The 25445-nt window shown below is 41.5% G+C and overlaps 1 protein-coding gene across 2 annotated transcripts in view; it reads left to right on the top strand.

Annotated features, from left to right (window-relative positions):
• The window catches only part of LOC124615832, a 123037-nt gene that overhangs the window by 76876 nt on the left and 20716 nt on the right, over positions 1–25445 (top strand). For both annotated transcript variants that reach the window (XM_047143983.1, XM_047143982.1), the window contains 3 exons: positions 1371–2247; positions 2321–2539; positions 14841–14955. In XM_047143983.1, coding sequence (XP_046999939.1) covers positions 1371–2247; positions 2321–2539; positions 14841–14955 — 1211 coding nt within the window. The remainder of the gene's footprint in view (positions 1–1370; positions 2248–2320; positions 2540–14840; positions 14956–25445) is intronic.

The raw sequence follows: 25445 nt of genomic DNA, 5'->3' as shown, positions 1-25445 counted from the left end.
TTTTTTGACCTAGTGAAATTCACATTAATGGCCTTGTTTCTGGCACACAGAGGAAAGTGCATGGCCTTATTTTGGTTTCTTTTGTTGGTTTTCTGAGTGGAAAATATCCGAATCACTTAATAATTCTGGCAGATGAACTCAAAGTAATAGCAAGACATTTTGGCAATGTACTGCCTTCTATCACAAGTCCAATTTTACCTGCTGAACCTATGACTTGCAGCGAATTACGCATATACTCATTTTGGTATTGCACTCCCCAGCTTCACATAGCTGTGGCCAGAGGATTTGTCTGATGTAGTGGCAATAATGTATATACACAAACCTTCTTTGTGAATCAGTTTAGCTATTAGTGAAAACTGTATCAAAACTGTTACAGCAGTTCCTGAGAGGTTAACCTTCACAAAAAAAAAAAAAAAAAAAAAAAAAAAAAAAAAAAAAAAAAAAAAAAAAAAAAAAAACAACTTTGGGGGCCTTTAAATTAGAACAGTTATATATTCAGTGTTATTAACTGGTATGAAACATTCATTACAGATACTAGTGACTCAAGAAACAGAATTCCAAAGAACTTGTCATGGACCTCTGATTTCGAAGCCTTAGCCATTGTAATAAATTGACTCATATTAGTTAACATTATAGTGCATGGAAAAAGCTCACATAGAGCAACACCTCACAGATCAGAGTATCTCAAACCATCCTGGCAACTATTTTGCCTACAAAATACTGTAGATAATCTTTGAAAGTGATCTCTGAAGGTAGATTGATTTATTTTATTAGACTTTTTTACAAATAGTTATTAATAGCTGATGAATTTACCTCACTGTGGATCTGAGAATTTATTATATGAATTTGCCAGGATATTCCTCCAATAATAATTTATTTTTGTTGAAATGTCAATTTAGTTCTAAAGTTATGAGAAAAATACTATGTAACTAATGTCTAAGTACCTATTCATACATTACACAAAGCATTTCTAATCACACTGTTTTTGCACAGTTTCCTCAGTGGATTAACATTTAGAAGAAATTGTTTTGTTGTTTGTTTTTAGATGTGTAAACTGTTACTAGAGGCAGTATAGTGTAATAGTAATTATACATTAGTTACTACTTCGTTTGGAGTTTTGTTGCTATGTTGCTGTCACGTAAGTTTATTCTTAGTTTCAATGATACTTTCTGATTTCAGCTGTTCCTATACCATGAATAAGCTGCACCATGCAATATTATTTCCTTGCTTACGATGATATTTGTAAATTTTAATCTTGGAACAAGTGAAAATATACTGACAGTTATTAGAGACAATTAATGTAAAAGTTAATATTCATTTAAATAATGCTTATAAAATCCAAGTGATTCACAGCTCTCTATTTATTGCAGGAGCCACAGCACTGATGCTAGCAACATCATGTGGACACTATTCTGTTGTGAGACTGATTCTGGCATATGGTGCACTCGTTGACAGTACAAATGTGTTCTGCCAGTCAGCTATTGATATAGCTGAATCAAAGCAGTATAATGATCTTGTAGAACTCTTGAAAACGAAAGTAGCACATGATAGCAAAAAGTTTCGTCCCAACTTCTTGATGCCTTTAGAAATGCCAAAAATGGATTATAGAGTCAAAGAATTAGATACAGTTTCAGGTGCCACAGATATCCTTTCAAAGACAGCTGCTTCTCCTACAGCTAACAGGTTCAATTTTGCAACAGAGGAATTGTTGTCTCCTCAGACTACATATATGCCAGAAGTACCAGACACCAGTTATTTGTCACCTATAACTTCGCTGCAAGTGTGTGGCTGTGAAACTTATAGTCCTGGTGACTCCATCTTTCTTTCTGAAAATCAAGCCTGCAAGAAAACAGATGACAAAACGAAACAAATTGTTTCTCAGCCTGGTAAGACAGTGGAAATGGAGCGTTCGTCAAATGATGTGCGTTATTATCTCAGTCCACACAATTATCATTTCTCAAAAAAGTTTGAGGTTCCAAAAAAGCAAGAATTTTCAAGAAACATTGAGAGAAGCATTCAGCAAGAAAAGTTTTTTCAAGATAATTTTGAACTTTCTTATAACAAAATGTTTCAATATGACACGTGCAGTCAGCCCAGTTCCCCATATTCTCCTTCTCCAAATTCTCTTTCACCAACATCAAGAAATGTATTCTCACACAGTGACCCTTCTGTAATTCATGAACTGAATGGTGGAACTGAGAGACAGAAACGTAAAAAGAAAGCCTTTTGGCATGTTATAAGGAGAAGGTTAGTTGAAAGTAATTTTCTTTCACTTTGCAACCCTCAGAGACAAGGTCTTCATACTCAGCATTACTTGCAGGGTGCGCAGTCTTGCACATGATAAAAATGGGTATCATTTTTACCATCCTTACTGCGATTCTGCTGTTTCTAAAAAAAACACAATATCATCTCCTCGCATTTGGATAGACGATAATCTGAAATTCAAGTCTACTGAGGCAAATCCAGAGGGAGAAAAGGAGGAGTCTACTTGTAAAATGGTAGTATCTCCACTTTCTTCCAATGTGGAATCTGAAAAAAGGTACCAATTAACAACCTTAATATATATTTGAGACGTAGTACATATGTAATACAGTGGCAATTTGTAAATAATATTAGCTTAGTTTTATTTAGATAAAAAGTGTTGTTATAAATGAATGCAGAAAAACATTTCCTCATTATCACAGATCTAACTGGGTCTTTTGGACGGCCGAGTAAAATGTTATTGCGTCCATTTGCTGTTAGGATGGGATTTGTGGGCGGTAGTTCCAGGTAGTTCAGAATGTGGCCTATGATAACTGTTGGCAGACAGGCGTTCTATGTACTATGCACACATGGGGCCTTCGTGGTCATCTTCCCACTTTCATCCGGGAATTTTTAACATACAGAGTTTTCTGGGTACGTGTGGTTTCCTCCTTATCCCACACCTTTTCACAGGAGAATGGGGTGCCTCAGAGCTCCGTACTGAGTGTCATCCTCTTTGCCATAGCCACAATCCAGTCATGAAATGCCTTCCAGCTGGCATTTCCAGCTCTCATTTCGTTGATGACTTTGCTATTTATTGCAGCTCCCAGCAGACATGTCTCCTGCAACACTGTCTTCAGCATTGTCTGGACTGTCTCTATTCGTGGAGTGTCACAAATGGTTTCTGCTTTTCTACTGCCAAATCCATTTGTGTCAACTTCTGGCGGTACAAGGCGTTTCTTCCACCATCCTTGCGACTGGGCCAAAATGCTCTCCCGTTTGTGGATGTAACGAAGTTCTTAGGGCTTATGTTCGATAGGAAACTCAGTTGGTCTCCCCACATGTGTTATCTGGCTGCATGCTGCACCCTGTCCCTCAATGTTCTTCGTGTATTGAGTAGTACCTCTTGGGGAGCTGACCAGATTGGCCTCTATCAATCTCTTGTCTGCTCCAAGTTGGATTATGGATGCATTGTCTACTCCTCTGCACAGCCGTCTATCTTATGCTGTCTAAATACAATACACCATTTGGGGATTCGTCTCGCCACTGGTGCCTTCCGTAGTAGCCCAGTTGAGAGTCTCTAAGCAGAAGCCGGTGAACTACCACTGTCATACCAGCGTGACATCCTATGCAGTAGGTATGCGTGTCAGCTTTCTTCCATGCCGGGCCACCCAATCTTTGACCCTTTTTTTTTTTTTATGACATTCTTGACTGCGAATACGAGATGTACGTTTCTTCTCTGCAGCCTTCCAGTGTCCGCTTTCGTCACCTGCTTCAGCAGCTGTAGTTCACACTTCCTGTCACTTTCCGAATGGGTGAGAGCCCTTCACCACCTTTGCTTCAGGCTCAGGTTTGTATTCATTTTGACTTCAGCTCGTTCTCGAAAGATTCATCTCCCGAGCTGACCTATTGCTGCAAATTTCTCAAACTTCGCTCACAACTTGCCGTTAGCATATTTTTGTACACTGATGGTTCCAAGTCGGCCCATGGTGTTGGCTGTGCTTTTGTCGGCGGGAATGATAAGTTTCAATACCGGCTTCTCAACTAGTGCACACAGTTTTTACCTCAGAGCTTTTTGCCATCTATCAGGCTGTTCACTACTTCCGGAGGCACCAGCTTACTCGCTGTGTGATCTGCTCTGACTCCCTCAGTGCCCTTCAGAGTCTGGGTGATCCAGATCCAGTACACCCCATCGTTCTATGGATCCTAGACTGCCTCCAATTGTTCCCAGATGGGGGAACCAAAGTGATCATGTGGCTTCCTGGCCATGTTGGTATGCCTGGGAATGACGCTGCTGATGCTGCAGCCAAGGCCGCAGTCCATCTCGGTTGGCCCGTCTCTTACTTTGTTCCCCCACAAGATATTCGTACTTTTCTCTATCGGCGTATCACGTCACTTCAGTATGACCATTGGTGCTCCCTTCATGGAAACAAACTCAGAGAAGTTAAACCTCTCCTAACCGCCTGGTCGACTTCCTCCTGGCCGTCTCACTGTGAGGAAATAATGTTAGCTCTGTTGCAAATAGGGCACTGCTGCTTTAATCACCGCCACTTGTTGAGTGGCGATCCTGCATCCAGCTGCCCTTTCTGTAGCCAGCCATTAACAGTCAGACATTTCCTGATCCTCTGCCCCTATTTTAGTCACTTACGTCTCAGGGTCGGGCTGCCACCCGCTTTGCCGGACATTTTAGTGGATGACGTGTGAGCTGTGGCTCATGTTTTAAGTTTTTTTTAAAAAAAGCAGTAATATGACAAAAGAGATCTGATTTCTACCTGGTGACTCCGGTGTCTTGTCGATGTCTTTTAGATACTCTTCTGTAATGTCTTGATGTTTTAGATTTGTTTTTTCTTCCTTTCTGTATTGGACCTTGAAATGGTTTTTTACCGTCGCCGTCCCAGCATTCAATGGTTCTATACTGGGCACTTATGACCTTAGATGTTTTGTGACCAAAACACCTCCCCCCTCCTCCCCCCCCCCCCCCCCCAAAAAAAAGAAAACAGTGAAGAGAGAGACATGCTGTGTATGGACAAGCATTGTCCTGTTGAAGAATTCACACTTTTTTCTTTCTTTCTTTTTTGCATGAGAGGTAACATGAGAACGCAGGATATCTGTGGTGTAATGTTGTGCCATTCCCTCAGTCATTACTAGCTCTAACCTGAAGTCATATTAGATGGCTGCCCAGACCATAACTCCAGGAGCAATGTACCTCTTCAAAACATTGGAAGAATGGAACTACTTCCAGGTTGCTACCATACTCACTGACAACGGTCGTGTGGGATAATGCAGAACTGTGATTCATTGCTGAGTGCAGTGTGACACCATTCAGTAGTGGTCCATGCTCCCAGTCATGACACCATTCCACACTGTTTGTGTTGTGGTAATGGCAGGCTATGTATGGGACAGTAAGTCTCTAGTCTGGCTGCTGATAAGCTCTGATCTATAGTGCAGGGTGCCACAAATGTTGCAGATAATCTATTTCTAGTTCTTGGACAGCAGGCAGTGCAAATGTGCTTGGTGTGAAATACAGAAATCCTTCCTTGTTGTGGTCAGAGATGGTTGACGGGAATCTTGATGATGGGCATGCCTGCTCCTGTGTTCCCCAATCACATCCAAATCCACCAAAAATCTAGATATTTCACAATTTGAACAGCCGGCAAAATGGAGACTTGTGCTGAGGCCCCTTTCAAACCTTCAGGTGCTGATAAGATTTACTCACATAAGTACATAGCGTCTCTGTATCCATTACAGTTCTTGCTCAACATCTGACACTATTCATGCTCCTTATACTATACCCTATCAGGCCTGGCGACAAGACTAATGCACCTTGGTGCTCATTCTACATGTTGCAGAGAATTGCAATTCTAACCATTTACAAAGGGGCTATCCAATGATTGTATGTACAGGGTGTAACTAAATTACCTTTTACAGACTTTGAGAACTGGTTTCTTATAACAAAATAAGAAAAGAAAGTTCAATAAACTTGGGTTCCAAAATACATGTACCTTAAGAGCTATGAGCACTTGTTCAATGGAAGGGATATTTTGCAGTAGCAAATATAAAAAAGTTTTAGAGCCCATGTTTACTGGACATTTTTGCTTGTTGTTATCCATACTGCCTCCTCCCAAAATGTGGAAAGCAAAGAGCTTGAAGCGGAAGATGTATGTTTCATAGTATCGAAAATGAACTAATCCTTGTAGTTCTTAACCCTCGAGTGGGCACACCGTTCTTCATAACATATGCAGGTGTGTGGCACACATGTACACATGTAAAGAATCATTGTCTTTTTTGTTGGCAAGGTAATCGATATGAGTAAAATCATAGTTTAATCACAATTTAATTAAACAACAATAAAGTAAATTTACATTACAGAGCTAAATCACTATTTAAATACACAATTCTAACGGGGTCTTTTGTACGGCCGAGTAAAATGTTATTGCATCCATTTGCTGTTAGGATGGGATGCGTGGATGGTAGTTCTGGGTAGTGCAGAATGTGGAACACGGAAAACTTAGTTTTACCATTTATTAATAAAGACAGTGCGACAATGCATTACGTGCATCTGGTAACCCATCATCACTGTGTCGAGAGCGATACATGTTCGCAACTGGCCGGTCTCAGACTGCTCTTCGTAGCCAGTGGCTGTGTACATGCCACGGCGTGCAACTGGTGCTTTCCGCTACGGCCGTACAATTCTGCCGTTACAATCACCCTTCCTCATGAAAACGAGCTACCGAAGGTTGCTCGAGATGACCTCCTGGGCGTCATGCGTTTGTCTTGCCAATGGCGGCGTTGGGGGGGGGGGGGGGACACTTCAACATTTATTCTGTTTGCAGACACAGTGATGATGGGCACTGGCGAGCGGGTTTTCAGGACAACAATTTCGTACATTACGTAGGCTGTACATACAAGAGACATCTATAAAAGCACAAAGAACACAACACTGACAATCAAATATGGATTAGCATTATTGGAAGATTCAATGGACTTAATTTTAGTTGCTACTTCTAAGAAATTTAACTCATTATTAGTATATATTACACTTCCATGGATATCCGCAATTAAATTGTCATCCTCGTGTAAGCTGGACAGAGAATGATTTGCATAGATCAGTAAGTATGATTCATTGTAATAAACAGGTAACATCCTTGTTAAAGGGAATATTTCATCTGCATAAAAGGTGGTTGGTAATACAGAAGGCATTTCAGACAGATCACATGATAAATCACAGTGCGTAACATTCAGAATTAATCCACTACCAGTTAATTTGAATGTGAAAGGTAGTTCAGGTGTGTCAAACGTTTTACAGGTAAATGTGATTTTGAGAGTTGAGTTAAACAAATATATTATACCTTCAGAATATCTTTTAAGGAATGATTGATGAAGATGCATTAAAATCCTAGGGCAGTCACCACGAGGCAAATTGTTCATAAACAAATCTTTCTCACAACTGTACACTCTAGTATCTAAGAATACTGCCGTCTCTGGCAAATTAGCTTAGGACTACGTTTACACTTACGAACATCATGTTCATTCAGGGATACAAAATATCTTCTATCTTTACTGATTAATAAATAATCCTTTAGCTGATAAATTGTGTGAATACCTATTGGCTCCATTTCACAGGGTAAGTATGAATTTTATACATTTCAAAATTATGCTTGGGTCTGGCAGTCGGTATAGAAACAATTACAGTTAATTGATCTTCAATCATAAAGAATATGTGGTAGTTAATCTGTAATAAGCATATAAATTGTAGGAATTGACAGGGTAAATCATGGTAGATTATGCATCTAGCTTATGTTCAATCAACAGCAACAGTTGTAAAAATCGGTCTGGATGCAATAAAACACTATTCAAGAAATCATTTGAACTACTTTCTAATGCTACTCTTAAATTGAGAGCATCAAATTTAACGTTTGATAAACTGACTGTAATTCTTAACAGTAGGGTGTTTAAATCTAAATGTGCACTCACAGCTTGAAGAATTGCATATTATTCACGGATGGTTGCATTCATTTCACCATGAATTGTGTTAAAATGTGTAATGAACTCTTCCACAATTTGTTCAATAAACAATGTGTGGTTAGTAACAGTCTTTTGCATATTTCGTAACACAATTATTTCATTAGAAAGGTTAATTGAATTTGAGTTAGACTGCTGCTCTATAGCTAGTATTTTATCCTTTATGTCCAATAGATCTTGGCTAGTTAAGGCACCAAATACCGTACTAAGGACTCTACCTCCAAAATCAAACCAGGCATGTTTGCGCCTAATCAAGCTTTTATGTGCCAAGAGTTTTAAGAAACAGTTAATATCTTGCTCATAGCTAGCGAAAGTGGATTCTGCTTGCATTGTTGCAGTAATCCAGTTGTTATACCAAGAGGTTCCAGTTTCCAAGACTGTATCATTATTCTTAATTGAACAGATCAAATCAATTTGTTTTTTAACAGAATCAAATTGTTGGTGAATCTCAGACAAATTATATTTAAGCACAATTGTAGCACTGTGCGTTGAGACTACAATATCTCATTGTGGTTCAAACAACACACCTGCATTCTGTGATACTATGTCTACAGCATTAATGGAACACACTAACATAACAAAGAATGGAATTACAGTAAACGTGGTTAATAAGTACTACACACTAGAATTAAACAATGAATATGAAGAAATATGTGTCTTCGGCGACCTGTGGAGCAGATGTTATTTACACTTGAGCAACTTGCACAATAGCTGCGATTTTATGTTGCACAGCTCATTCACATATGCACTCAGCTAAACGCAACACACCTTGCATTCACTCACACTACACACGCTTACGGAGGTTGTAAGTGCGCCTTGGGCTGGATCACTGGGTTGGCGGCGGCGACGCCTTGGGCTCGAAGTCTGGACTGTGAACTCACGGTGCTCGGCTCCTGGATTTTGAAGCAGCTGGTCTGCCCCTTGGTCGGTCCTCGTCGTCGTCGTCCTGCGTTGCTACAGGAAATCTACCCAGGTAGGGCTTTACACAGTTGACATAGACGACAACTGAACAAAAAGGCAGTTGGAACTTTAGAGTGACAGGTGACACCACCTCCAATATCGGGTATGGTCCCTTCCAAAACTTCTTAAACTTTTTGACCTGTGACTTCATTAGTACTATGTTGCTCAGGTAGACAAAGTCTCCCACTCGATACTGCGGCGCGACTGCTTGGTAATCATGTTGCTTGGCTTGCGAAAGGAAGGACTGATGAGTCCGCTCTTTCACTCCCCTCCATGCGTTCTTCAGTTTGTGAGCTAACTCCCTTACGTGTTCATTGCTGATCCCGGCTGTCGATCGTGTAAAGTCCAAGGGTAAATGCATCTTCCATCCATATACAATTTCATAGGGACTGAGGCCCGTTGATGAGTGCATTTTAGCATTGTAGGCATTTACAACATATGGAAGACAGACATCCCAATTATCGTGTTTGCTGCTTACATAGTGGCTAAGCATTTTAATGATGGTTCTGTGTACTCTCTCGATGCGACCATTGCCTTCAAGGTGTGCTGGTGTGGTTCTCAACTGCGTTATTTGCATCAGCTTACATGTTTGGTTGAGTAAATCACTCATAAAATTCCTCCCTTGGTCACTGATAATGCTTAATGGAGATCTAAACTTTGGAATCCATTCCTTCACAAAAACTTTAGCTATGGTTTCAGCACTTTGATCAGGTATTGGTACCATCATAAGATATCTGGAGAAATGATCTAATATCATCAATATGTACTTGTTTCCATCCTTAGTCTTCGGCAGGGGACCGACGACGTCTAACCCAATTCTTTCAAAAGGTTCACTCGTCTCCGGCAGTTCTTGAATTGGTACCTTAGTTCTTCCAGAATTATTCCGTCTGTTGCAGGAATCACATTGTGAAACAAACTCAAATACATCAGCCTTATGACTTGGCCAACAATACTTTTCAGCTACTTTGATTTTCGTTGCCTTTTTACTGCAGTGTCATTATAGTAAGGAATCATGTTGTTCAGTTAGGATTTGCTCTCTCATGCTTCCTGGAATAACTAGGTGATTCCCTTTATTAGTAACTTTGTACAGAAATCCATCTATTTCAAGGAACTGTTGATCATTTTTCCATATTTCACATTGTGGCTCTTCTTCTTGGGCTGCTTTTAATTCCTCCTCACGGCTTATGGTGACACAAATACGAACCTTATGACTCATCGCATCAGCATTCACATGTTGTTTCCCAGGACGATGGATAACTGTGAATGGTAAGCGCTCAGTTCTAACGCCCATCTTGTTAGTCTCGAACTAGGATCCTTTAAGCTCAACAGCCATTTAAGTACGGCATGGTCTGTGATTACAGTAAATTCTCTTCCTGTTAAGAAACATCTGTTTTGTTTGATACCAAAGACCAGAGCACAAAGTTCCTTTTCAGTGGTAGTGTAGTTACATTCCACCTTATTTAATTGCCGGGAAGCAAACGATACTGGATGTTCTTGACCATCAAATTTTTGGTACAAAATAGCACCAATTGCAAAATTTTAAGCATCTGTGGAGAGGATGAAAGGCTTACTGAAATCCGGATAGGCCAAAAATGGAGCTGTGGTTAGAGCAGTTTTCAGTTTCTCCATTGCATTTTTGCATTCTGTTGACCAATTGAATGTGGCTCCTTTTTTAAGTAACTGCGTCATTGTCCTTGCGATATCTGCATAATGGGTTATGAAGCAACAATAGAAATTCGATAAACCCAAAAATGATTGTAGTTCTTTGACTGTTTGTGGTTCAGGAAAAGTTTTGACAGCTTCAATTAATTTTGGATCAGGGTGGACACCTTCACTGGTTATAACATGTCCAAGGTACTTCACTTCACTTTGTGCGAAGTGACATTTATCTACTGATAAAGACAAGTTCGCACTTCTGATACGCTCAAATACTGCTTGAAGTCTCTCAGTGTGTTGCCTCATGTTTTCACCAAAAATTATCACATCGTCCAGGTATACAAGAGCTTGTGTTGGGGTGAGCCCATGTAAAACAGAATGCATTAGGCGTTGGAAGGTAGCTAGGGCGTTTTACGTAGTCCAAAGGGCATACGGAGGTATTTGTACACTCCTGTTGCAGTTACAAATGAGGTTTATGCTTGATCAACTGGATTAACTGTTAATTGTTGATATCTGCTAGTTAGATCACAGAATGAGAATATGCGACATCTGCCCAAATAGTCTAGGGTTTCCACCAAGTTTGGTAACGGGTAGATGTCTGGTGTGGTGATGGCATTTAAAGATCGGTAATCAACGCAAAATAGGAGCAGATTTCTTCTTTACTAGGACCACTGGTGATGACCATGGTGGATCAGGAGGATCTCTTGGTTTAATAATTCTGGCCTCTAGTTGTTCCTTGACCATATCTTCGACCAATTCTCTTTGACTGAATGGAATTCGGTAAGGCTTCTGCGTGATTGGTGCTGCATTTCCAGTGTGTATGCGATGCTGAACTAAGTGAGTAACAGGTAAATTTGAACGTTTTCTGAAAAGATCTGAATACTCTAACAAAACAGGTGCTAAACTCTTCTGATCATCAGCTGACAAATGTTCAATCTTCTTCCAAATTTTGTTCTTTAATTTGATTTCATTTTCAGCTCCTTGTTTCAATGTTTCTGTATTACAAGAATCTGTTTTTGTGACACTGCTGCTTCGTTTGGAATCAGTATTACATCATCGTTACTTATGCTTGACACTTCAGCAACCTTCGTTCTTCGTGGCAAAACGACATCTGTATTGCTCATATTCGTTATTGTTATTGGGATTCTTACCATGTTTGGCCTCACCATTGTAGCTACACCTATACTTCAGGCAACATAAAAATGCATTGTATCCAATAATTCACAAAGTTCCGACCGTTCGGTCAACAACAGAGCTCCTTTTCTAATCAGTGGCGACTTTACTTCAACGTGGATTGTCTTTCCTGTTCCCTGAGGAATTTGCTGTGGCTGAGTAATTTGTACTTCAACTCGGAGGGTTCCAACTGACGCGTCTGTCGGGGTGATCGGTCCCTCGATGTCAGAATTTCGGCTCCTTTGAGTGAGTGTGACAAGAAGAATGATTTTCCAGATTGTAATTGTTACGACCTAGTCTGATCCTTCCTTCTGCAACAAATATCTCTGCCCCATTAGCGGATAAGAAATCAGATCCAAGTACACCATCGTAGCACGTTTCATTATTAGAAACCACTTGCACCGTTGCTGTGTATTTGTCCTGGCCTAGGCACAATTCTACATCAACTTCTCCATAGTTATGTAGTTTCCCACCGTTCAGCCCCCACACATTAAACATTGGCGGTCTATAGAACACCACATCAATGAGGTCTGTGCTCCTGTGGCAATCAATAATTTAATATTTTTTCCACAATAAAGAGCACCTATCACGAAGTCATTATTAAATTGATTTTCAGCTACACTAACAGGAATCACTGCCTCGGGCAAGGGGCGGACGCTGTGGTGGCCCGTACGTCTCTGTACTCGTTTAAAGATCTGCCGAGTTGTCCGCTGCTCACATTTGGTTTCTTTTTGTTGCGACAGTTCCTCACTAAGTGACCCTGTATCCCACAGTTGTGGCAAGTCCTGTTCTCCTTACAATCCTTGCGCTTGTGACCGGGCCTATTGCATCGGTAACATTCCACATTTGAGTTGAACACACGAACACACTACGTTCTTCTTTTCGCATGTCATTTGGGCGTCTCAATGCTTCGACAAAACCAACAGCTGCCTCTGCTGCTTCTTGAAATGTTTTACAGTGTGAGAGTCTGACAGCTTTGTTTACTTCTTCCCGATACAACCCATGGATGAATGTGTCAAGTTCTCTCTGATTGGCTTCGAAAAGCTGGATCCGGTTTTCATTTTCATCCTCTACAAGCTCGTAAGTCTGAGCATTTATGTTTCAGATTCTATCAGCGAATTGCTCGATAGATTCGTTGCGCCGCATGGGCAAACTATGAAGTTACTCATGGTAGAATCTGATTGCATTTTTGCATTTGAACCTCTAACCACTACCATTTTAAAATCATTGTAAACTTCTGTTTTCATGCAAATCAGCTCCGCACTAATGAAATCTGAAATCTTGTGTGGCTCCTTGGATTCTCAATTTAGCAACTGCTAGCTTATCTGAATCAGTCCACGAACCCAACAGAGTTGCGCCTTCGAGATTCCGAAAAAATACTTTCACATTTTCCTCAGGTTTTCCACTGAACACTTGTACAGATGGCAACAGTGAAAAATAAAAATTCTTTATTGGAACAGAAGTGCCATCATGTGACAAATCAACCGGGAGGCTACGCTCGCTTTTATCTGCTTTTAATTGTTGAATCTCTCTTCGTAGTTCTTCTATAACGGTTTGGAGATCGACCGTGTTACTCGCGTTTGCATCTACCATTTTGAATGCAGTTTATAGCGGTCACTCAATACAGGGAAATTTAAAATCCATCACTGCCTTTTGTTTTAAACCAATCTGAGTAGACTAACCTGAATTCCAGCGCTGGATGTCCTCGTGTTGTCAAACGATGTCCTTGACTGCTGCTGCAGCTTGCTGTGTTGTCATGAAGATGCTCCGATGTTAAGTTTACACATCGCTGCACTTTTCAGGACTGTAGGTTTTCCGAAAATAATCCCACACCTGTCACCACTTTTCTAACGGGACTTTTGGATGGCCGAGTAAAATATTATTGCGACCATTTGCTGTTAGGATGGGATGCGTGGGCAGTAGTTGTGGGTAGTGCAGTATGTGGAACATGGAAAACTTAGTTTTACCATTAATTAATAAAGATGTTGCGACAATGCATTATGCGCATCTGGTAACCCATCATCACTGTATCGAGAGCGATATATGTTCGCAACTGGCCGGTCTCAGACTGCTCTTTGTAGCCAGTGGCTGTGTACACGACAAGGCGCGCAACTCAGATTGCATTTCCCGTCAGCATTCCGTGTGATAAGTGCACTGCGTGGCAACTCTGGTGCTGTCTGCTACGGCCATACAATTCTGCCATTATACAATAATAAAATAAACTTTTCATTGTATCACTCTGCTGACACACAGAATTGTTACTCCACAATAATGACCAGCTTGAAGCATTAAGCAGTGCAGTTGTATCAGATGCCTTGCAGTCGCTTATTTGATCATTAATTATCTTGTAGATAACTGACCTGTTGTGGGATTGTGCTGCTGGCTCAGAATCTGGGTCATTTCCTTGCATGGATTGTACATTTTTTCTCAACTAGTTTGCTGTTTATTTTGTATTACTGCTGCTCACTTGGACATATGACAACAGAAATTATTACTGTCTCAGCTAAAACAATAATGAAGGAGTAGATATGGGTATGCAGTTGTAAAACAACGATGGAATGCTACAAGACAATGTTATTTGTGATTGGGACATTTTATACATACGTGTGCCTGCTCAGGGGTTACAGTATACATCTTAGAGCCCATGTTTGCTAGATATTTTTTCTTCTTTTGGTGTTAGGAACCTCAAAATCTATAAAGGGAATTTAGTTACACCCTGTATGTGTGTAAGATTACATTGGCATTCAGTCTTCTGAGTGCTAATCACCCTGTAAGTAATTTAGAGGGAAAGGTAACAACTTATTGGGTAGTAGAGTTTTTGACTCACTGACTCACGTACAAATGAGACTGAAAATTTTATATTATGATCACGTTAATTTTTTCCTACATGCTTTTGCATTGATATTCTATAAAATTTAGAACTGTGACAATCATTGTGTATAGGAAATGTGAATACTAACAGTATAATTACTGGCATACAGTTTTGGAACCAGATTTTAAAATTATCATTCATATGAAAGCTTTTGTAGGAATGTTGTTTACTGTTAATGTTTGCAATCATTTTTCAGCTATAAAAATACACCCATATCTGTTCAGAAAGAAAGGCCGGTTAAAAGCGAGTTTAAGGAGTTCCTTTGTGCAAATGGGCTTCATCATTTTATTGACATACTTTTTGAACATGAGGTAAGTGGTGTACAGTAAATAGTATACTGAATAAATGGTTAGTTCTCATCATTACAGTCCTATTAAATTGTGAAATACTAAATCATTCTGCATCTCATTAAAAATTGATGTTTGTAGTAAGCAAGAGTAGATTGCAGATGTGACGTATTCCTAGCACTCACAGGGAGATATTGAACCTACCAGTTACTTATGTCCTCATGGAGTAGTACATGACTTTTGTAAACTCAGTTTGCTTATTAATATCTTCTGGATACTACGATCATCTATAAATTTATCTTGCAGAGATGGCCCTGCTATAGTTGGAGTCACGAACGATGGCAGTTGAGTTTAGGCTTGTTCTGCGCACTTGTGTCATGCATACTCTGATGGTCAATGAATGTTCAGTAGTGTTCTGAGCACTCTGCTCTGAATGCCATAGCTAATGTGAGCATTAAACGTGATTGTTGCTAGTTGTTTAGTGAATTTAGATTTCATTTGTTGTGAGTTGTCATTGCTGATGGTTGTGGTAAGTGATGAATTCTTCATAAACAAGTGAGAGACATAATTTGCAGGATATATGCCTTCTTCAAGTGGAAAGCACCCATTTGTGCTTACTGCAACTGTCGCTTGGAATAATCAAGAATGCCATTCTGTCCATGAATAGACATGCGCAAACTGCCACCGTTCATGGCGCAGACTGTAGTCAGTCATGGCTAATGACCTTCGTCACTTTGCTCAGATCATCTTCTTTGAAGATTTCGTGCATCAGTTGGAAAAAGATCTCATTTTGCGTCCTTAACTACGTAAATCATTCATTTCCAAAATTCCTCTGTTTCAACCATATATTGTAAAAATAATGCTTGATACAATTCGCGTTACAATAAGACTAGCCTCCTCCTCTCTGGTCCATACACAAAAGAGTGAGACAGTTTCATTTTATATTAAATCAACCAAATATTGCAAAAATAATGTTTCATACTATGCACTTTACAATAAGCGCTAGGCTGCTCCTCTCCGGTCCGCATACAGAAGAGTGGGTCAATCTCATTGCATACATTCAAAATCCATTATGGCCACCTGTTAGTCATGAAGGTTGTCATGTGCCCTCACACTCATAATCTCCTCACTACCAACTACTGATGCCTTAGTTATAACTTCCCTGTGCACTCTGAGGAGTAGGTGCTGTCCAGTCAGAGGTCCTGGGACTCCAGTCAGTGTCTGCTAAGGAGAGCAGCTGGTGAGAGTGAATGGTGTTAGGGTGAATGAACAATAATGAAATAGGTCAAGCTCACCCAGACTGATGAAAATGCTGATACAGCCATCTCTTTAGATAGAAAATAAAATTTCAATGCCGATAATTAAAACCCTCTGGCATTCCTCTCTTTGTCCAGGTCGTAAGATGAGGATAAGACAGGAGAATATGGAGTCAGACAATGCATTTAGTACTCGGTGCACTCCAGAACTGATGAATTTTTGGATATGTTGAAGCCATTGTTCTTAGAAAATATTGAGGATAAATTTGAACAAGTTGCAATTCAAAAAAATGAGGAAAACATGGAATACTAGTCAATCATAGGTACTTTATAAATGTGACAATCTCGGGGATGTATCAGTTGCCATCTCTCCATATAAAAAACTAACATGACTTGGCTTCTCATATTTCATTGGGACTTCACATTACAAAGTGACACCAGCTTGGAATAACACAGAATCCATTTTGATCAATATGTTCAGAGTGAACCAAAAGATAACTAGATGGACACTGATGTTTTTATCCTTGTCACTGAAGAAAACTTTTTACTCAAGATTGATGCAAATATGCAACATCAAACCTTGTTGGTATCTGAGGTTTGGAAATATGTCATCTAACGTTTGGAAATATGTCATCTAACGTTTGGAAATATGTCATCTAACTGAACTGATGAACCTATCTGTGGGGGCTGTGGAAGGAGAGCACTTGAACAGACTTTGCAAACTCACCCCTGTATTCACAAACTGCCCCCCTTCCCCTTGTTGGCAACACGCCCAGCATTCAAGAACATTTTATAATATTATAAATAAATATAAATGACTACACCTGTCATGATATCAAACTTGTCTAATGCAGTAGAAAAATACTTACACACTGTGCAATGACAACAAGGGTGCAACTCTTCCAATTCCCAATTCTAGCCACATGTCAAACCAGTTGTGCAACACAGGGAATGTCATCAGCCTCAAACTCATCAGCCTAGATTCATTGATTTCTTCTAGACTCAACAGAATGGACAACTGCTGTTGAAGTGCTCTCCAGCAGTGAAACAGACCAGCAGCCTCATGCTATCCAATTGATGAAAGAGCCACAGGCTGAAGATCAGTGTAACCATCTTTCATAATCAAACTTACAGAAACTGAAAAATCATAGGATAAAAGAAAAAAAAAAACCTGAAACCTAGTCCAGTGCCTCTGACCAACTTGGACATTGTCCTAGCTGAAATTGACCCTTTGAATGGTGATGTAGTATCACACTCACAGATGGAACATAGATTCTTAGTGAGGTAACTGCAACCACTCTTTACCACCAGCACTTTCTTTAACCCAAACCTAACATTATTTTACTGGAATTGTAATGGTTACCATTGACACATGGTTGAGCGTTACCAGTTAATGGCTGTCTACTCCACTACGTGCGTGATTTTATAAGATATGAAGTTTTTAGAAAATTAAAACTACCAGAAATTGCTGTTTCTACTATAATAGCTGGACTAATACTAAGAGTGTATCTGGAAGTAGGAGTCTGAATGGTAATATGTTTTGGCTTGACCTGTTAGACAACATTTTTCCACACAAGTGACACCATTTGCTGCCCCTCCCCCCCTTTCAGCCTTCCTCTCTTTTCCCTCATACACTATCACTGGTGTCAGCTTTCGCAACTAATTGTGATACTCCCCGCATAAAAATTCCGTACTTAGATGCCCGGGCCACCTGTCTCAGCTTGACGCACCAAGTGATTGCTACTAATTGTAATACATTCTGCATATAAATCTTACAGTTTTTGTTTGAGAAAGCAATGGTATGTAACATTTATGTCTTCCCCCCCCCCCAACATAAATCATGAGACAGTGGTCTAATTGAAACATTGAGTCCACCTTCTCTATTGCTGGAGGACGTCAGTGCTCTCAATACACTGTGGGGTAACATACACACATTCCATAGAGGCAAGTTAATAAAGCAAATAATTTTTAATTTTATTACTCTACCTACATAACACTGGAGCTTCAACACTTTAACACACATCATGATACATATTCCACTAAAGGTCCTTCAATCTATAGCACTTAGTCTAATAGAATTCTATTGTAATTGTACATACTGCAGAAGTAATGATCCCTTGTTCTTCAGACCCTCCCCACCGGAACCTGACATATCGTTTGGAAGAAAAAAACATGTCATCTATCAGAGTGCATCAACAAATGCTCTAATCACACAAACACAGACTCCACACATAATGCTTACCCTGTTGTACCAAGTACGCAGGCAAGATGTCTGCAATAGTTCATAACAATGTTTTGCTGCACTGTCTATTTTCTGTAATTATGATTCTATGCTTTTATGTGCTGCTGACACCTAGTCACTGTGTTCTTCAATGTGTGACAGTTGTATGGTACCACTTGGCATCATCATATCCTGTCTACACTTGATGAGTTAGTTTTATAGAGTTGCTTACTGATGTTCATACACCTCAGGGTGTCCCAGAAATGTTGCAGAAACAGGGAAGGTGAAGCATATCATAAGGATTGAGAATTATGCAGTAACCAATGAGCAGCAGCAGAGATTAAGATTGGAAAGGAAATGAGAGTGATTCATTCAAAACATTTATTGAACATAATGCGTACATATGGTGTATGACATGAGTACAACTCTGGTGTTACAACAGATGCTCGAAGTTTGCTCTGTCAGATGCCACACATGCCTGACACAAACAGAGCATTCACTGCTGGACACTCTCAAACACATCAGGAATTTCTTTGATTGTAGCAGTTGTGCAGGCAGTTCTTGTGATGAGATCTGTTTTGGACTTCAAAGGATTGTGATACATGAGAGATTTCATGGCTCTCCACAGAAAGAAATCAAGATTCAATAAATCCGATAAACTTGGAGACCAGGAAACTGGTCCACCAATCCCATTCCATGAGTGCAGAAATGACCTGTTCAGATGTGTACAAACAGCCAGTTCACAATGAGCAGGCACCCCATCATGCTGGAACTACATGTTGCACCTCACACTTGTTGGAAGATCTTCAAGTAAGCCAGGAAGAACCTGTTGCAGAAAGGTCTTATAATTTGCAGCACCCAAGTGGGATGGTAAAACGTACTAAGTGACTTAGCAGTCACTGACCAAACCTGCCCACACGTTAACTGCGAAGCGATGTTGTGCTGCATGATGCCTCACACTGTGGGGGTTTTCTGGTGCCCACAAATCCTCACTGTGGTGATTGAATCCACCGTCCGTAGTGGATGTGGCCTCAACAGTGAACAAAACATAAGTTAGGAAATGCACGTCTCAGCCAGTTTGTTTTAGAAATGACTCTGCGAAATGCACATGTGTAGGATGGCCATTGGGTTGCACTAACTGCACCCCATGGAGGTCAAAGCTGTGTAAGGACTCTGTATTCAAAACTGGATACTACTACAGGACATCCTTTAAGTCCAAGGCAACAGCATTGTATGCTGTAGGCAACAGCATGTATGCTGTACTTGGATTAGTCCCGATGCCATCCAACACACTTTCTTCCCTAATGACCAAACATGCTGATCGTTGCCTTCTGTCACTAGCTCTGACACGTTTTAATGACTCATTCTCGCACAAATTTCAATGCAGAAGTGCAAACAAACCGTGGTGCGGTTGATGTCTTTCTGGGAACTGTTCTCAATAAAAGTGTCCAGCAGCTCATACACTGCACTCAGTTATTCCAAAATTATGTTCATGCCTGCGAGCTCATCATTCCATGCTCCTCATATGCTGGATAGCACTTGAATGAGGAAATCCTCATGTTCCTCTCCAGTACATTAGTGTTTAGCACCACCTAATGGAGTTCTCCTCCATTGCTCTCATGTACAGCACTACCTAGCAGCATATGATGACATTTGTGGCCATGGGTTGCTATGCAGGTATCAATCCTTATGATGTGCATCATCTCCCCTAGAAGTTCATTGCAACATTTTTGGGACACTTTGTACATGAAAACAGTCTATCATGATTTGTCCTGAGTGTTGCACTCTTCGCTATCACAATTAATGATATTATGGTTGCCATTGGAATCACATCTCCCGAATAACCGTAAGAGGATGACTTGTGTACACATTAGTTTCACATCTACAATTTTTGGCTTCATGAGAGTGCGCAAAACTGAACCTGAAATTCATTAGTGACGAAGTTCCGTGGACATGCACCGACTGTTTGCAGTGGGAAACATCAGAACTTGTAAGTACCACAAAGTCAAAAGAAGAAATAATTAAAGTGCTACAAAGTGATATCGGAACTCTCAAAAAAGAGATTCAGTCTCTGAAAGAAGAAAATGCAAAACTAAACAGCAAATCGGCAAGCTGCACATGTGGTAACCCATTGCAGAACAAAGCAAACAAATGTGAGGACTCTTGTGTGCAAACTCCGTTACCGAGCAAAAAACAAAACCGTGAAAACTTATTTGTGCATATTCCAGCAAAAACAGTGGCAGGAAGCGAAACGTAGTAATTCTGTAAACTCCCGCGTGCAAACTCCGTTACTGAGAAGTAAACAACCTGTGTAAACGCGCATGTGCAAATCCCAGTGAAAACAGTGGCGGAAAACGAATCGTGCCGTAAATCTATAAGCAAAACTGTGATGTGTAAGAAAAAAGATAAATGTGAAAGCAATCCAGCAAAACAGATTGACAAAAGTTATATCTTTGTTATTGGCGATTCCATGTTAAAAAATGTATTGTTTCCGAACTGTTCTGATGTTTCGTTGCTACCATGCGACTGCAGAGAGGAGTAAATTGGACTTAGGTTCCAATTATTCCGATAGTTACAACTCTCCCTTCTCCATGTGGGAGCTGGAATCAACTCTGTCTGACACTTGTGACATGGCACCTGGTCATGACCACATCCGGTACTGTATGCTTAGACATTTGCCAGCAGCATCGAAAAAATCCTCCTTGAATGTTTTAAACTTTTATGGCAGACCCGTGGAGAGAGGCAGTTTTGATACCTCTTCTCAAACCAGGAAAGGACTGCAAGTCTTCCAGTAGTTATGGGAGTATCGCCTTAACAAGCTATGTAGGAAAGACCCTGGAGCGAATTGTTAACTGGTGTCTGGTCTGGCTGTTAGAGACCAGGCAACTCCTTAGCTGCTCCTGTGTGGATTCTGAAGATTTCAGTCCACTGTTGACAACCTGACTCTGCTCGAGGTGGCTATTCAACAGTTTTTCCTACATAGACATCACTGCATTAGAATACTCTTCCATATCAGTAAGGCATGCAATACTACATGGCAACACAGTATTCTCGCTCAACTGCATTAATGGGGCTTTTGTGGCCATCTCCCCACTGTCATTCGGACCTTCCTGTCTCAGCGCTATTTTAGGACCCAAGTTGGTGACTCACTGTCAGATCATTTCAAGCAGGAGAATAGTGTCCCTCAGGGCAGTGTTTCAAGTGCTACCTTCTTTGCCATAGCCATCAATAGTATCATGTATACAGTATAGAGTCTAGTGCAGTGCTCCCTATTTGTAGATGATTTTGCTGTTTTCTTTCCTCCTCCAGTTTTGCATCAGCAAGCCATCAGTTGCAACTTTCTGTGCGGCAGTTAGAGGAGTGGGCTGCAAAGACAGGTTTCCAGTTTTCTGTGGATAAGTGTGTGCATGGTCATTTTAATTGTTCTCATAGTATTTTTCATTTACCTGCCTTGCTTATAAGGAACACCATTCTAAGTTTCAGAAATTCAGTGCAATTTCTGGGCCTCATTTTTGACTCCCAATTGTCATGGTTACCGCACCTGCGAGGCCTGAAAGCCAGAACCCTGCGGGCACTGAATATCTTAAAGTGCCTTAGCCACAGGTCTTGGGGAACGGGCAGAGCGTGTCTCCTCCAGTTATAGGGCTTTCATGCATTCATGGCTGGACTATGGGTGCATAGTGTATAGATTGGCGAGGTCTTCCTTTTTGAGGATCATTGATGCTGTTGACCATGAGGGGCTTCCGCTGGCCATGGGTACTTATCGGACCAGTTCCATACCCAGCCTTTGTGCTGAGGCAGGGGAACTGCCACTTACCATCTAGCAGCAGCTCCTCCTGGTGCACCAAGCATGTAAGTTTCTTGCAGCTCCAACTTCACCCGCTCACCATCTTGTTGCTCCTTCGTCTCTGGACCGTTTTTTGCCATCTCTGAGCCACGATGCTGTTTGGGAGATTCACGTGCAACATGTGCCGGAGTCCCTTGGTGTGGAGCCCGTACAGCCCCAATTCTAGGGTTTTAACTGCCTGCTACCCAGGTTATTGGAGAGGCCCAGAGTGATTTTAGATTTGGTGAGGTACAAGAGAGATTGCACTCCTGCTTCTGTTTTTAATGCAACATTTTCTGACGTTTTATCTGAGCACCACAACTATGTAGCAGTTTTTACAGGTGGGTCGAAATGGGGATTCTGTTGGTTGCTCTGTTGTTTTTCCGGATCGTATCCTCAAGATCCGACTGCTTCCATCATTTACTGTCTTTGATGCAGAATTATCTGTGATTTTGCGGGCTCTGGAGCAGATGAGACGTTCTTCCATCCTAAATTTCTTGTCTGTTCCAATTCACTCAGTGCCCTTCACTTGTTGCAACAATTTTATTCAGCAGTTAAAATGGTCCAGACCATCCAGGATGCCCTCCTCCAACCACGATGATAGGGGAAGGAGGTGGCTTTCTGCTGGATTCCAGGGCACATCAGCATTGCTGGGAATGAAAGTGCAAATCTCGAAGCCAAGGAGGCGTGTGCCATCCCCCTGCACACTCTCATCTCGGTGTTGAGCTAAAAAGAATCGTGCATCGGTGGGAGGATGAGTGGCTGGAAGTGGCTGACAATAAGCTCCATTTAGTCAAGCCCACAACACATGTGTCATCTTCTTCCTTCCAGCCATGTAGATGGGATGACGTTCTCCTCTCTCATCTTCAGATAGGCCACAGTCCTATGACGCATGGCTTCTTGATCTGGTGAGAGGACCCTCCAATGTGTGGTGCTTGTGGCATCCAGGTCACCGTGCGCCACTTTTGTGACCAGTGGGCCACGGCTGACTTTCCGACAGATCTGCCAACTCTTTTAGGTAATAATCAAACGAATGTGGTTAGAATTTTAAAGTTCTGTGCCTTGTCCGATGTTTTTACTAAGATTTTAGGGAGAGGGTTTTAATTTGTTCACAGGGTGACTGGGTCGCCCATATTTTATGTAAGTGTCCAGCCAGTGACAATTTCCTGTAGTGTCCTTGAAGCTCCTTTCTCGTTTCACTTACATTTTATTCTCTTTTTCGTCTTTTCCCACTTTCATTGCATGTATGCTCCTATTTTACAAATGTTGTCCACATTTGTTTCTTTTACTGAGTGTCAGGGCGCTGATAACCTCGGTGTTGAGTGCCCATAAGCCCCAACACACACTAAAGCCGTATGTCCCACCAACCATGAAGTGATTTTGGTGCTTGTGATTTTGTGCTGCCATTGTACAGCTGGCCATTTGTGTGGTGGTGTGGAGACTCACTCCTTGAGGGGGTCCCCTGTATTCTGCCACCTGTGTGTGTCAATTGTCATGAGTGCCACTCCCCTCTCTCTCCTAATTCCCCAGCTTACAAGAGAGAAAAGAAGATCAAAGAGAGTACAAGTGCCTGGATCGCCTGTCTTATGCTGAGGCTCATCAGAAGTATGGGAGACTCCATCCAGTGTAACTATCTTCAACGTTTGCCTCTGTTACATCCTTTCCCTCTCCTACTTTCTTCCCCCATCCCCTTCTCCTCTCCCCTTTCCCTGCAGTTCCCACAACCTCCCATCCAGGAGCCAGTCCCCCTGCCCGGCTGAAGAAGTGCCCCCCCCCCCCCCCCCCCTCCTTCTTTGGCACCTGTCGGTGATAAAACCCCCCAGTGTCTCTCCGGCTGGGAAGCCTCCACCACAATTTGGCCATGAGACGCACCATCTGCATGCCCCTAGGTCACCCCACTCTCTTTCGGTTCCAGATTTTGCAGACTCCGTACACCCTCTACACCCTCCACCTCTGAAAGAAGAGAAGAAGAAACATAATTCCCAAGACAAGGCGCCCCCCCCCCCCCCCACCCCCTCTCCCCCCACCTGGAGGTGCCATCTCCTCCATCGCTGCCTCATTCTGGTGTCTTATTTATGAATGTCACACCGTCCTTGTTGGTGACGACCATTGATGGAGTGACATGACATCCTCTCAGCTTCTTTATGTCTGACTCATGCCACACGAGCACCAGTAGAATTGCAATGGATACTATCATCACCTACCAGAAATATATTATCTTGTCTTCTCCTTTTCTGCGCTCAGTTGTGATCTTCAAGAAATGCGCTTCTGTGATAACCATTCTCCAACATTTTGTGGTCATCAGGCATTCTGTCCAGGAATGCTGACGGGCACTGCAGCGATTTAAATGATACCCTACACAGACCAACTTCCTCACTTTTTAGCATCTCTGTGATAAGGCATGTTACCTTATTAAGCAGAGTAAAAAGGAATGCTGGGAATGCTATGTTTCCTCCATGGGGACATATTCCTCTTTATCGCTGGTGTGGTACGAGCTCTGTAGCCTTCTGGGCTGCAGCGACAGTCAACTGTCCAAGGTCTTAACCTCCAATGTGCTCTGTGCACTAGTTCATTGGTCCATACAGAACACCTTGCGATGGCATCAGCGTCCTCGTTATTTTCTGCTACCTTTTTCTGGCAGAAACACTGAGTTGGACAGACCCCTCTCTGTTTCTACCTGCACAACAAGACACGGCCCCAGGACCAGATTCCGTCCACAACTAGATGATCCAGCACTTGGATGTTCCCCAGAGACAACATCTCCTCAGGGTCTTCAGCCACATTTGGCTCATGGGTGCTTTCCCATCACAATGGGTATAGTTATCGCCATCCTTAAGCCTGGAAAGAACCCAACGTCTCTCAACATCTACTTCCTGATTAGCCTGACATATGTACTTTGTAAACTGCTCAAGAGGATGGTTAGCATCAGATTGTGTTGGGTACTCATCTTGGGGCCTTTTGTCCCCGTATCAGTGTGGCTTCTGGGCAGGACAATCTCCAATTGACCATTTACTCAGATTGGAAACAGCAATCCAATAGGCTTTTACTAACCACTGGCACCTTGTCGTGGTCTTCTTTGACCTACATACAGCATACAACATTGCTTGGCGCCATCACATTTTGGTTATCCTCCATGGCTGGGGCTTCAGTGACTCTCTTCCAATTATTACCCGCAAATTTTTCTCTCAGCGGCTCTTCTGGGTTCAAGTTG

The sequence above is a fragment of the Schistocerca americana genome, chromosome 5 (assembly GCF_021461395.2).
Source record: "Schistocerca americana isolate TAMUIC-IGC-003095 chromosome 5, iqSchAmer2.1, whole genome shotgun sequence".
In the NCBI taxonomy this organism is placed as follows: Eukaryota; Metazoa; Arthropoda; class Insecta; order Orthoptera; family Acrididae; genus Schistocerca; species Schistocerca americana.
The sequence above is the reverse complement of the archived record's forward strand: the minus strand, read 5'-3'. Positions and strand labels throughout refer to the sequence as shown.